The 14,655-nt window shown below is 35.4% G+C and overlaps 1 protein-coding gene across 1 annotated transcript; it reads right to left on the bottom strand.

Moving 5' to 3' along the window:
- Window positions 1-13,381: 13,381 nt before the first annotated feature.
- On the bottom strand, window positions 13,382-14,311 carry LOC140516892 (olfactory receptor 2W1-like). Its single transcript, XM_072627745.1, has one exon. It carries the CDS (start codon window positions 14,309-14,311, stop codon window positions 13,382-13,384), a length of 930 nt encoding a protein of 309 aa, XP_072483846.1.
- Window positions 14,312-14,655: the final 344 nt, after the last annotated feature.

A 14,655-nucleotide genomic window follows, 5' to 3' on the forward strand; every position in this document is an offset into this window, starting at 1 on the left:
TCTTGAGTAGGAGAAAGCAGAAGAAGCAGGAGTTAAAGGAGCCAGCCAGTAATGTGAACTTTTTGAGGAGAAACTTTTGTTGCACACACACAAACAGTGTGTGTTTGTATAAAACAATCTTCCCTTCCCCCACTTAATAGTGTTTTGTTTTTTTCTAGTTACATGTAAAGATAGTTTTCAACATTCACTTTTATCAGATTTTCAGTTCCAAATTTTTTCTCCTTCTTCTCCCCTCTCCCCAAGATGGCAAGAAATCTGATATAGGCTACGCATGCACCTTCATATTAAACATGTTTACACATGAATCATGTTGTGAAAAAAGAAACAGAACCAAATAGAAAAACCAAGAGAACGAAAAAATAACAAAAGAAGAAAGAACATAGTATGCTTCAATCTACACTCAGATTCTATAATTCTTTCTTTGGATGTGGACAGTATTTCCTATAATGATATAAGACAATTTTTAAATATATTTTATAACATCATATAATTATACCAATAAAAATTCACAGTAGATAAGAATTTCAATCCTGAAGTCAGAAAGACTCATCTTTCTGAGTCAAAATCTGGCATCAGACACTAACTGTGTGACCCTTGGCAAGGAACTTAACCTTCTTTGCCTCATTTTCTTCATCTGAAAATAAACTAGAGAAGGAAATAGCAAACTACTATATTAACCCCAGATAGCGTCACAAGAGTCAGGCATGACTGAAAAATTACTGAAGAACAACAGCAATAAATACTGAAGAGGTCTATATCATGTGATACTTTTCTAAGTGTTTTCCCATGAAATCTCAAAATGTTTTCTCATTCTACCTCATCCCATATTTCATTTCACCTTGTGCTAAAAGATAGTAGAAGGCCTGATTTTTCCATTATCCAAAAGGGGAAACAAATGCAAAGAGACATTTTTTTTTTTACTATATCCAGCTTTTCATTGAAAAACATAGAGAGAGGGAAAGGTGAGAGGCAGTAAAAGCAAACAAGGCTACTTCTCAGAAGAGCCACTTCTCATATGAATGGAGTCCATGGACACCTCATTCCACCTGAGCAGATGACGTCCTTTTCTCACATTTCAGCTCCCTTGAGCACATAAGGGTTCTGACTTGTGTTAGACTCTTGGCACTAACATCTTGGCAGGAATGCTGGATGCCAGCAATCAAGTAGACGACAAACTTGTGGATGGACCTTTTCTCCTGCCTGCCTCGGACACCTCCTGAGCCACTTTGATTTTGTCTGCTTCACTGAAGTAATGGTTCTAGCTGCCGACTTTCTTGTCCATGGCATCCAGGAAACCCAGATCCCATTATTTCTTTAGTCGAATATCATCAGAAGTACTGTCCAGGGGCCTCTGGTGGCCGCTTGTTGGGGTGTAAGCTTGGCTTTCACGTGAACAGTCTCGGATCAGGTAAAGGTGGGGGCTTCTAAACCGCAGAGCTCTCACGAGGCCCTCCAGGGAACAGCTGGGAATTAAGGAATGAAACACGAGCTATCTTGTTTTTCCACCTCTTCTCAGTGGAAACTTGCTGGGGAGAGCATCCCACCCTTGAGATTGGTCCGTGATCTGAGCACACCTGTTGTTAATTGGCTAGGAGCTGAGAGCATGCACGATGTCCACGAGCGAACTAAGCAGCTGGGAGAGTTTAAATGGGGACAGGAAAGCCTGAGGGTCTCTCTTTTCCTCTCTCCTCCAGAAGGAGAAGGGGGCTCCACGGGGAGAACTCGTCCTGCATGCTGACATATAGCTGGTATCTGGAATAAAGCCTATGCTTGTTTGACTCTGAAGGTGTCTTCTCTCGTATGTTTATCCGACTGATCACCGAAGACATGAGTTAGGTAAGAAGGACCCCGCAGCCCACAGCAGTTAGGCCAGACAACCACCAATAGAGAATACATTATCACTGTGGAAGCTTCAAGCGCAAGAGTTTCGGCAATGGGCCCATATTTTGGATGCCACCATCTGTGATGACCCATACACCAAAATGTCGTACATATTCTGAGACCTTGTATACAGCTGTCGCCTGTGGCCACTCACATTCCATCACTTCCTGTGTGATACAAATGGAGCCACTGCCCACGCCAATCCTCAGGGTATCCACTCCAACATCAATGAGGATTTTTGCCTGTACAACTGTCATCACATTGCTACCAGTAACCTGAAGATTATTGTATTTCTCCTTGATGTACTTGATTGTGTTAATTTGGAAAATGCAGTTTTCTTGGGAGGAGTAATGGACATAATTTTTAAAAAGAGAAAAAATAACTTATCAAAGAGGACAGCTTAAAAAAATTGAAGAGGAAATAAGTTATCATAAACTATTTTGCCAAACTATATGCTAACAAATTGATGACTAAAAGGAAATGGATGAACACTTACAAAAATACAAAATGTACAAGATTAGCAGAATAAGTAATAGGTTATTTTAATAATCCAATGTCAGAAAAATAAGTTAAGCAAGGCACAAGTAAATTTTCAAATCTGAGGGAAATTTTTGGTACAGACCAATTCATAATTCTATTAAATGCTAAAGAGTAATTAATTCCAATAATAATGCAATTTTTTATGATGAGAAAAGAAGGCTAAAGAAATTGTTTTGCATTAATATGAGAGAATATTGTTATATCATAAAAAATCATGCAATGTATAATTTCAGAGTAAACTGGGAAAACCTCTATGCATTTGTTCATTGTGGAGTAAATAGAACCAGACAAATTTACAGTAAAACATTATAGATTGCTTGAAATCTTGGGGAGGGGGAGGGGAAGGCAGGGCGAAAAATTTATAATTCAAAGTCTTATACAAATGAATGTTGAAAATTATCTTTACGTGTACTTGGACAAAACAAAATATTATTTACATTAAACATATCTGCAGGATAGGGATGTGTAGCTCTGAGTTGTAAATAATTTTCGGGAGGTTGGTTCAGAGTTTGGGGGGGTTGTTTTATTTTTTAAGATATCTTTTTATAACAGTTCCTTGAAGAGAAATAAAATCTGATGTATTTAACTAATGCAGAAAGAAATTATACAGCATTAACTTCAATGAGGCACACACAGAAATTCGTTGATACCCAGAGGCAGAGTTTTAGCAGATAAAATCTTAGATGGAGTGAATTAGAATAACCAGACAAAGTTTGAATGGACTTTAGAAATCACCAGATTTCACCAAGGCAGCAAAACATGTGTTTTGTAATATGAAACCTAGGGAAGAAAAGATTTTCTGCACTTAAGGAAAAGAAAAGAGAATTACAAAACAGGAAATGGAGGTATAAAACAAATCACAAAATAGAAGGAAAAGTAAATTAATGATGCACATAATATTGATGCTGTTGTGGGGAGTTTGGGGAATTAGAATAGTGGCAAATTATAGAAAAAATCCTATGAGAGGTAAAAAGAAATAAAATTTTTTAAATCTTCTTTTTAAAAGAGGAAAAGGAAAAGTAAAGAAAAATGAAGGAAATTCCAGATGGTCATGAGTAAGGAGAGGCAGAGGTGCTAAGAAAAGAGGGGGAAGGGAGATTTCTCTTTTTCTAGAAGAGAAATATGATATGAATGAAAACAATTATAACATAGAAAAGACACAAATATAGAGATAGAATTGATGAAATCTAGAAATTTAAGCAAAAGGAAAACATATATAATAGGCAGCAAAAGTGATATATAAAGAGAAAATATCAATTCTTAGCCTATCTTCCTTTCTCCTCTCACAAAATCTGAGGAATAAAGTAGCACTAAGTGATTCTGTAGATTCTCCTTGGGGGGAGGTTTTTGAAAACCAGTGGTGGTGAGGGAAACATCAGTGATTAAAGCTATAGGAAATACAGCAGTGTTGCCTTACTGATATTAGCGGAGCTCTCCAAGCGTCTGGGTTTGATGGACAATGATAATGATTGGGGCCGAAATTATAAAGGTGTAATATGTATGAGTTCACCTCAAAAGAGGGTTTTGATTATGATGTCACATAAAATGGCTAGAACACTCTCTGCAGTAGGAGTTTCTAGCCTATTTCCAACAACTATTTTGTGTGTGTGTGTTTGTGTGTGTGTAAGGTTCAAACCATCTGTTGCATCAAAACATTGTACTTCTTAATTACAAATGAAAAATTTGCTTGTTCATGTTTAAATTTCCTAACAGAAAAATTTGCTTTTGGTTATCGAAAACAGAGAGAGTAGGGGACATAGTCACATTTAATCTCTATAATGCTAAAAACCTTTGTAGATATCCGTCATACATCAGCATCAACTGGGAAAGAAGATAAAATTTTTACCTGTTTTTAAAAGGCTCCCAAATAGAACGATTTAGCCCTGGTCTTTCTACTGAATCCAGTCCTACATCTCAAATATTCTACTGCATGTTTCCTCTTAGAATGATATTCACCACGTCTAGAGTTTAACTCAGAGAATCACACAATCTCAGAATTAGAAGGGACCCTTATAAGCCCTTTAATCCAGTTCATACCTGAAGAATTCCACTACTATAGATCCAAAATGTAACCATTCAGCTTTTGCTAAAAGAACTGTAATGAGAAAGAAATTCAGTATTTCCTATGATACTCCATTTTACCTTTAGATCTTATTGTTGAGAAGTTGTTTATTTTTCTTTGCAGCAACTATAGCCTTGCCTTTGACTCATTTATGAGTTCTGTACTCTGAGGTCAAGATGAATAAGTTGAGTCTCTTTGTCACTTGATAGCCTTCAAATACTTGAAAATAACAATTATGTTTCCTCCATTTAATGAGCTACATACTTCCATTCTTACTTCTCAGTTTCATATATTTTGATCTACAGGTCCTTGCCAATCTGGGCACAGCCCTCTGAATGTTCTCTACATTATCAATGTGTTTCCTAAAATGTGACACTCCAAACAGTATCCAATATGCCACATGTTTTCTGACCAGAGAAAAGCATGCCTCCCTATTCCAAGATACTACATTAATATAGCAGGGATCTTTGGTGTCTTCAGTGTGAAAATTGCAATCCGTCTCTAATTTATTAAATGAAAAATGAGTGGGGGGAATAACATTAAGCACCTATAATGTTCTAGACACTGTGATAAGTGATTTTTACATATATTATCCTATTGGATTCTCACAACACTGAGAGGTGGGTACTATTAGCAACATCATTTCAATTGATGCCTAATCATTCATGACTACTCTTTGCAAATTCGGTTTTCAGACACTTCTCAATTCATTCAACTGTAATATCAGAGACTCGTAAAATGATCTGTCAAAATCTAGGTAAAATGTATTTGTAGTGATCAATGACGTTTGACTTATCAAAAATAGAAATAAGGTTAATTTTGCATAGTCTTTTCTTGAAAAAGTTATGATGGGTTTTGGTGATTTAAATTTCTTTTTATTAATTTTCATTGACCCCTTTAAATAGCCTGATCTTGAAGTTTTTCATGCTGGATTAAGGAAGATAGGAAACCAGTATTTATTAAACTCGTATTGTGTATCAGGCACCTTACTAATCACTTTGCAAATGTTATCTCATTTGATCCTCACAATAAGTCTAGGGTGGAGATGCTGCTATTATGCCCATTTTACCCTTAAGGAAACTCTGATAAACAAAGGTTAAGTTACTTGTCCAGTGTCATACAGCTAGTACATATCAGAGGCAGGATTAAAACTCAGCTCTTCTTGATTTCAGGCACAGTACTTCATCCACTGTGCCACTAGCTTCCTTAACACTTTTATTCATTTCTCTTCTGTGGTACTTTCAAATACTTCACTTTTTAATATATTATTTTTGTACTTTTTAATAATCAACATTCTTCTCAATACTTTTTCTTGTTAAAAGAATAAAAGATTTCAGTCCTTTGCATGGATCAGAAAATATGTCAAGGGAGGCAAGGGCAAATCAAATCTTAGGAACAGACTTGTTACCTTTTAAAGAAAATTAATCCTTTTTTTTCAGAAAACAAGGGACTTTGTTCCTACCACATATAGTCCCAAAAGTGGCAAGGTCTTATAGAGCTTAGAGAGGATCTTAGTTCCATCATGTTATTGCTTTTCGGGCTTCCCCCTCCCCCAAAATCCTGCTGGCACAGACCATACTAAGGGAAAAAGAAAATGAGTGGAGGGAAACAACTATAATCTTCCAGAAGAATCTTTAAGAAAAATAAAAAATTTGAAGGAAAATAAAAGCTAGAAATCGTAGATTATATTCCTCTCTTCAGAAAGTCTAAGTCTCATATTCTTATAGAGGATGATGCCACATCTTTTCAATGCACAGTGAATGTCAGTGCAAGTTGGTGATCACCTGGTTAGACAAAAAGGCAGAACTTGCATAGAAGGAACACATTACATATGATGATTCCTCCAAGATAATCAGATTCTTCTCCTGACATTAAGGTGGTCAGGACAACAGGAGCAGCCTGATGAATATCAGGACCATAAAATAGATGATCACATTTCTAATGTAGTCATCAATTTATCATGCATCAGCTTCATCTGTAGTGATGTGAATGACAGGTTATAAACCTCTTCCATGCACCCTATCCAAGGATCAAAGTTGATACTGGCACCTTCTCTAGCCCTTTACCAGGTTCTTCTTGACATACGAATGATTCCACCTTTTTAAAAAGAAAACATGTATCTACTACCATAAACTAAGAACATTAAAAATCCCTTAAGATAAAGGTAAATTACATAATTATATGTGGTACACAGACTTTGTATCTTAATTTTTCATGAGGAAAAATTCTAGGGGGCAGAACCAAGATGGCAGAGTAGAAAGATGCACATACTCTAGCTCTTCTCCAATAGCTCATATAATACCTGCAAAGAAAGACTCTCAAATTCTAGAACAGCAGAAGCCAAAGAATGATGGAGTGGAGGAGATTTCCAGCCCAGGGTGAACTGGAAGACAGATGGGAAAGGTCTGTCTCACGAGGACATGGAGTAGAGCCTAGTTCAGCCTTGGCCATGAGGCGTCAGGAGGAGCAGGGCAGGCACAGGCCTCAGGTATGAAATACCCAGCAGCAGAAGCAGAGGTTCGCAGATTCCTCAACCCAGAGACTCCAAAGGCAGCTTCAAAGATCAGTGAGAGGGCTTTTTCACCTCCATGACAAAGGAGCAGGGTCCTCCCCTAACCCTTGCCCCAGGCGACAGTGGCAACAGCACAGAGGCTGTGGTGCTGCATGGTGGTGACCACCAGCAGGCAGCAGCCAGCATCCATTGTTCCATTGTTGGAGAACTCCTCTTAAAGCACCTGGGAGAACTGAGCAGCTGATCTGAACCTCAGCCCTGAGTGGCTGCTCTGTCCCCGACATAAAGCCCGTGGATGAATTGAAGAGCTGATCTTACTCTCAGAAACTCCTCTCCCTTGATTGTGCCACCTTAGAGGAACTGAGATCTTACAGGTCCCCAGAAAACACCCTACCCTTGACAAAGAACCCAAAAGTCAAGTAACTGGTTGGAAAAATGGCCAAAAAAGGGGGAAAATGAGACTATAGAAGGTTACTTTCTTGGTGAACAGGTATTTTATCCCTTCCTTTCAGATGAGGAAGAACAATGTTTGCCTTCAGGGGAAGATATAAAAGTCAAGGCTTCTGCATCCAAAACCTCCAAAATAAATTTGCAATGATCCCAGACCAAGTAAAACCTCAAAAAGCATTTAGAAAATCAAATAAGAAAGGTGCAGGAAAAGTTGGGAAGAGAAATGAGAGAGATGCAAGAAAATCATGAAAAATGAGTCAACACCTTGCTAAAGGAGATCAAAAAAATGTTGAAGAAAATAACACCTTTAAAAATAGGCTAACTCAATTGGCAAAACAGGTCCAAAAAGCCAATGAGGAGAAGAATGCCTTAAAAAGCAGAATTATCCAAATGAAAAAGAAGGATCAAAAGCTCACTGAAGAAAATGGTTCCTTAAAAATTAGAATGGAACAAACATAAGCTAATGACTTTATGAGAAGCCTATAGAATACAAAACAAAACCAAAAGAATGAAAAAAAAATGTAAGATAATATGAAATAGCTCATTGGGAACACAACTGACCCGGAAAATAAATCCAGGAGAGACAATTTAAAAATTATGGGACTACTTGAAAGACATGATCAAAAAAGAACCTAGGAATCATCTTCCACAACATTAGCAAGGAAAACTGCCCTGAAATTCTAGAATCAGAGGACACAATAAATATTGAAAGAATCTACTGATCACCTCCTGAAAGATATGTAAAAAAGAAACTCTTAGGAATATTGTAGCCAAATTTCAGAAGTCCCAGGTCAAGGAGAAAATATTGCAAGCACCTAGAAAGGAACAATTAGAGTATCGTGGAAATACCATTAAGATAACACAAGATCTAGCAGCTTGTACATGAAGGAATCAAAGGGTTTCAAATATGATATTCCAGAAGTGAAAGGAACTGGGATTAAAACCAAGAATCATCCACCCAGCAAACGCAATATAGTATTTCAGGGGAAAAAATGGTCATTCAATGACGTAGAGGACTTTCTTGATGAAAAGACCAGAGGTGAAAAGAAAATTTTACTTTCAAACGTTAGAATCAAAAGAAGCATGAAAAGATGAATAGGAAAGAGAAATCACAAGGGCCTTACTAAAGTTAAACTGTTTACATTCCTACTTGGAAAGGTACTATTTGTAACTCTTGAAGCATTTGTCAATATCTGGATAGTTGGAGGGATTACACACACACACACACACATATGCACATTTATATATATATATATATATATATATATATATATATATATATACATAGAGAGAGAGAGACAGAGACAGAGAGAGACAGAGAGACAGAGAGCACAGAGTGAGTTGAATAGGAAGGAATCATATCTAAAAAAGAAAATTAAGGAGTGAGAGAATAATATATTATGAGGAGAAAGAGAGAAGTAGAATGGAACAAATTATCTCTCATAGAAGAGGCAAGATAAAGCTTTTCCAATGTAGGGGAAAAGAGGGGAGGTGAGAGGGAAAAGGTGAGGCTTATTTGGCTCAAGGAAGGAATAGCATGCACACTCAATTTGGTATGAAAATCTATCTTACACTACAGAAAAGTAGAGGAGGAGGGAACAAGGAGGGTGGGGGTATCATGGAAGGGATGGCAAAGGAGAGGAGGAACAATTAGAATTAAATCCTCTTGAGGAGGGACAAAGTCAAAAGAGAGAATAGAAGAAATGATGGTGGAAAGATAGGATGGAGGGAAATATAGTTAGTATTACAGAATATGACTATTATGGAAGTCTTTTGCAAAATTACACATATAAAGGCTATATTGAATTACTTGCCTTCTCAGTGGGTGTGGGTGGGGAGGGAGGAAGGAAGAGAAGTTGGAACTCAAAGTTTTAGGAGCAAATGTTGACAATTGTTTTCGCATACAAGTGGGAAATAAGAAGTACAGCTAATGGGGTATAGAAATTTATCTTGACTTACAGGACAAGAGAGAAGGGATAAGGGAAGAGAGAGGTGCTGGAAGTGAGTGCACATTCGTGGAAGGGGCAATCAGAATGTAAGACGTTATGAGGGGCAGAGGAGAGATGGAGAGAAAATTTGGGACTCAAAATTCTGTGGAAACGAATGCTGAAAACTTAAAATAAATAAATGAGTGAATAAATAAATAAACAAACGAACAAATAAATAAATAAATTTGAAAATTTTCTATAAACGCTTCCAAGAAAAAAAGGGAACAGTCAAGTAAAAAAAGTTTCAAGCACATGGTAAATTCATTTTATTTAATCGTTAATGCTAGAACAAGCTACCTGAAAGCAGGATAACATTTTATTGATTATTACAAAACTTTGGATTCAATTTACCTTAATGTCTTTTTGCAATGATAAAAAGAATCCAGGTATAATGAGAACATCAGAATATATGATGTTCACAAGAAAAATATATGATGTTCACAAGATGTAGCACTAAAAACATATTATTAATACAATTATACCAAGAACAGTTGATATTCATTATGCCATTTGTCAGAGATACAGTGTATGCCTACAATGGTTCTTCATAGTCTTAAATAAGTTATCTTTTCTTCCAAGAGGAACTCATTATTGATTCCATATTAAAGAAGGGTTAAATCAAAATATGTAATTAATCATGATGTACATGAAGAAACTCTGACTAGAAACCTCCATCAAAAATATCAGAATTCATCTTGTGGGATATTTCTTCCACATTAACAAAATCTTATTTGGACTAAAAATGCAAAATTCTCAATATATACTTATCAAAATTGAATATAAAAGTCAAAATGAATCAATAAACAATGAATAAGTGCAATACATGCAAATACTTTTTCTCTTCCAAAAAGAAACTTGGAATACAAAGTCAGAAAGGAGGAAGCTATGACTGAATGTTAAAAGACTCATTGCCATCCTTGAATCAAAACAGTACATAAAGGATACATTTTAAAGCAATTAATACCTACACAATAACAGTGGGATTCTGCTTTTTTGCAACTGCCGTATTGCCATGAACTGACTTAGAAATTTTCCTCACAAAAAGTTATAAATATTTATAAAACATTGCACTCATTCTAAGACAGTTATAGAAAGATGAAAGGTACTTCAGAAGGGAAAAGGATCAATCAATATTCTCAGAGTGTGTACTAAACTGATAAAAATGAAACAAATGAAACCCAGCTGAAATTATCTTGGAATAAGTAGGTACATTTTCACCGAATTATAGTAAAGGCTGGTAGAAGGTACATAATATGTTTTTTTCAATTGTTACTTATATTACAGCTAAAATTCAACATACTTAAAAGGACTTCTATATGCAACATCATTATGAATTCTGTCAATATTATATCAGTAAAGAAGTGTCAGACAAATGGCTTAACAGAATATATTTGTTTATGAAAATGGAGGAATTTATTTTTCCACTTAATAGTACTTTATTTTTCCACTTACATGTAAAGACACTCTTCAACACTGGCTTTTAGAAGACTTTGAGTTCCAAACTTTTTTCTCATCTTTCCTTCCCCTCCCTAACTCTCTAAGGTAGCAAGCAATATGATATTGGCTATACATGTCCAAACATATAAGTTGAATACATATTTCCACATTGATCATGCTGTGAAAGAAGAATCAGAACAAAAGGGAAAAATCATGAGAAAGAAAACAACAACAAAAAGAGAAAATAATATGGTTCAAACTGCATTCGAACTCCTTCATTATTTCTTTGGAGGTGGATAGCGTTTTCCATCATAAGTCTTTTGGAACCACTTTAGATTATTGTACTGTTGAAAAGAACTCACTTTATCAAAATTGGTCATTGCACAATGTTGCTATTATTTCTCATATAGCCATACGTTCATATAGCCATTCCCCAACAAAAAATAGCACTTACTAAATACCTAGTAAGACAGAACCTATAAACTAGGATTATACAAAAGAAATCGAATTAACTTCAAGGCTATATTTAATTGTATAAATACAATTCATTGTTGAACTTAACCATAAAACAGTACTAGAACTGGCTCATTATTGAACACGGAATTGTCATATATTCTTTGTATTATTACATTAATCTATGAATAATTGAGAACTATATATTTTAATGGATTCAGTATCATTCCAGATACTGATAATATTCAAGATACATGGAACAAAAGATTTCAAAATCTGGTGACCTAGCAAGTGAATTAAAACCGTGTAATAATGACATGAGGTATGACATCCCTGCTTCTTATTTGTTCTGGTGACTTGTAGCAGACATGATTTCAGACATATACAGAGAATGAACTTGCATCCTAATCCAATTCAATTATTCATGTGTATTAATTTATATTAATTTATTATATTTACGTATTTATATATTAAATTTAAAAAATAATAAGAGAGTGCCTTTTTATTATATTTATATATTTATATTTATATGTTAAATTAAATAACAATAAGATAGTGTCTTTTCCCTGTACTACTTTTTATCAGAACTTCATTGAAAATTTAAGAAAGATGAGAAAATAATACTAAATTTTCTATAGACATATTAAGATTCACAATATGCTTCCTTCACAAAGTACCATATGTTATAGATCACAATCATTTCTGGACGAGCCTATCAGAGGACCACATCAGTTGGAAATTGGGAGAAAACATGTAGTCTCCAGCAAAAATGGAGATCATAGGATTATAAGATGTCAAGTAAAAGAGAATCTTAAGAGGCAATTTTGCACAACTCCCTCATTTTACAGGTTTTAAAAATCCTTAAAAAGGCATATAAAAAGATGTGTATTTACATATATAATATATGTACATACATTATATGTATTATATAATGTGTGTATACATGCATGTATATGTCTGTGTATATGGATATATGTATATATATATGCATGCATGTATATGTATATATACATATGTTTGTATATGTATACATATACGCTTATATATGTACATATACACACACTCACGAAAATAAGACTAAATGTAAGTTGTATTCAGGCTTGCTACATACAATATTTGTTGCCTAAGATGGTGCTAATTATAAGCTATAAGATAAATAATAAAGAAATACTACTCACAAACAAATATATTCATGTATATGTTTTGTGCATGCACATAAGCAGTTTTGTCACTTATCAATTGCATATGCAATGTAATACATAAAATACAATATATAATTGCGTAATGTATGTTATATATGTATTGTGCATGATAAATATATATACATGTATGGATATTTGTATATATGTCCCTTTGCACTGGCTGTTTTCTATGCCTTGAATTTCTTCCTCTATTATCTCTGCCTCTTAATCTCCCTACCTTCCTTCAAGATTCGGTTCAAAACTACCGTCTGAAGGACGCCTTGTTCTGCCTTCCAACCCCCAATAAGTAATGTAATTACTTTCTGTCTATTCTGGATACTCTTACTTATACCCAGTTACTTATGCTCTTTTCTCACAAAAATGTGAGGTTCATTTGGGCAGAGATTATTTTCACTTTTCTTTGTATGCCCATCAGTTACTGCAGTTTTTTGTGTTTTAATAAACTCGTAATAAACACTTGTTTATTGACATATCTATATACATATTTTTTAAAACTATGTATTTGTTGAGTACATAGGAAATGACTAGAAGGATACAATGGCATAAAATAAGATCACAATGTGAAAAACTATATTGCAGATGATAATGTATACAACAGTAACTAAGAGTTCTCTCTCTATGTCTGTGTGTGTTTAATAGACATAGATACACACATATATGTAGATGCAGACATGTGTCTATACATACATGTTCGTGTATGTAATAGATGCAAAGTAACTAACCAAAATAATTTTATTCATCTATGGTAAGGATTATTTACCATTCCATCAACTGACAATATTCCCTTAGGTGTCATCGTCTCTTGGATTCTAAAATTGTTTTAAAATTTCAAATGTTTCCCAATTTCCAGAGATTATTATGTCTCCCTCCTTACCAGCTTCTTCATTGCCTCTTTCATGTCTTTATTCCTTAGGGTGTAGATGATGGGATTGAGACTGGGAGTAACAATAGTGTAGAAGAGAGTAAGGAATTTGCCTTGGTTCTTGGAAGCACTGTTTCCTGGTTGCATGTACATGTAGATTATAGTCCCATAGAAGATAGATACCACTGTGAGGTGAGAACCGCATGTATTGACTGCTTTCTTCCAACCCACTGCTGACTTTATTTTTAATACAGCTTTGGCAATTAAGACATAGGAGACGAGAATAAGGGAAAGGGGTATCAGGATAATGACAATGCCCAAAGCAAATACAGTCATTTCAATTGTTGTAGTATCTATACATGCAATCTTGACCAGAGCTGGTAGTTCACAGAGGAAATGCTCCAGGATGTGATTCCCACACCTCGGCAATTTCAGGGTCAGTGTACAGAGCATGAGAGAATTAGCTAAACTGATCCACCAGGCCACAGACACCATCTGAAGGCAGACTTGTGGGTTCATGATGACCAAATAGTGCAAAGGTTTGCAGACAGCAGTAAAGCGGTCATAAGACATCACAGCCAGCAGAAGGCACTCAGCAGATCCAAGCCACATATAGCTGTAAAGCTGGATGGCACAGCCAACATAAGTGATGGCCTTATCTTGGCCCCATAAATTCATCAGCATCTGAGGAATGATGCTGGTGGTAAAGCAGAGGTCTAAGAAAGATAAGTTCCTGAGGAAAAAATACATAGGTGTACAAAGCTGAGGATATAGAAGGGATACAAGGATGACAGTTGTGTTTCCAACCAAAGTTATTAAATAGAACACTGTGACAATTCCAGACAAGACCATCTCTAGCCCAGGATGATCAGAGAAGCCCAGAAGGATGAACCCATCTGAAGAACTATAATTCTTATACCTCATACTCTTTCAAAGCTTATGTCCCTAGGAACAAAAAATGAAAACATTGACGATTATAGAGAGGGGAAGAATGTCAAAACAATTCAGTGACTATACTTAGCAAAAGAAATATAGACTGCAAATACTACATCAAAACAATCTAGATGAAAAAGGAGAGATCCTCCAGCTATGTTCCCTAGATACTTAGTGTGTGTGTGTGTGTGTGTGTGTGTGTGTGTGTGGTGAGTCTTTTTTCCAAATGATTTGTAATTTAAAAAATCAATAGTTGAAGCAAATGCTAAATTTCAGTCAAAGGTTAGGAAAAATAAAACTTTTCTACATCCATTCTCTATCCATAGATATTCACT

This window comes from Notamacropus eugenii (assembly GCF_028372415.1).
Source record: "Notamacropus eugenii isolate mMacEug1 chromosome 2 unlocalized genomic scaffold, mMacEug1.pri_v2 SUPER_2_unloc_1, whole genome shotgun sequence".
NCBI classification, from domain to species: Eukaryota; Metazoa; Chordata; class Mammalia; order Diprotodontia; family Macropodidae; genus Notamacropus; species Notamacropus eugenii.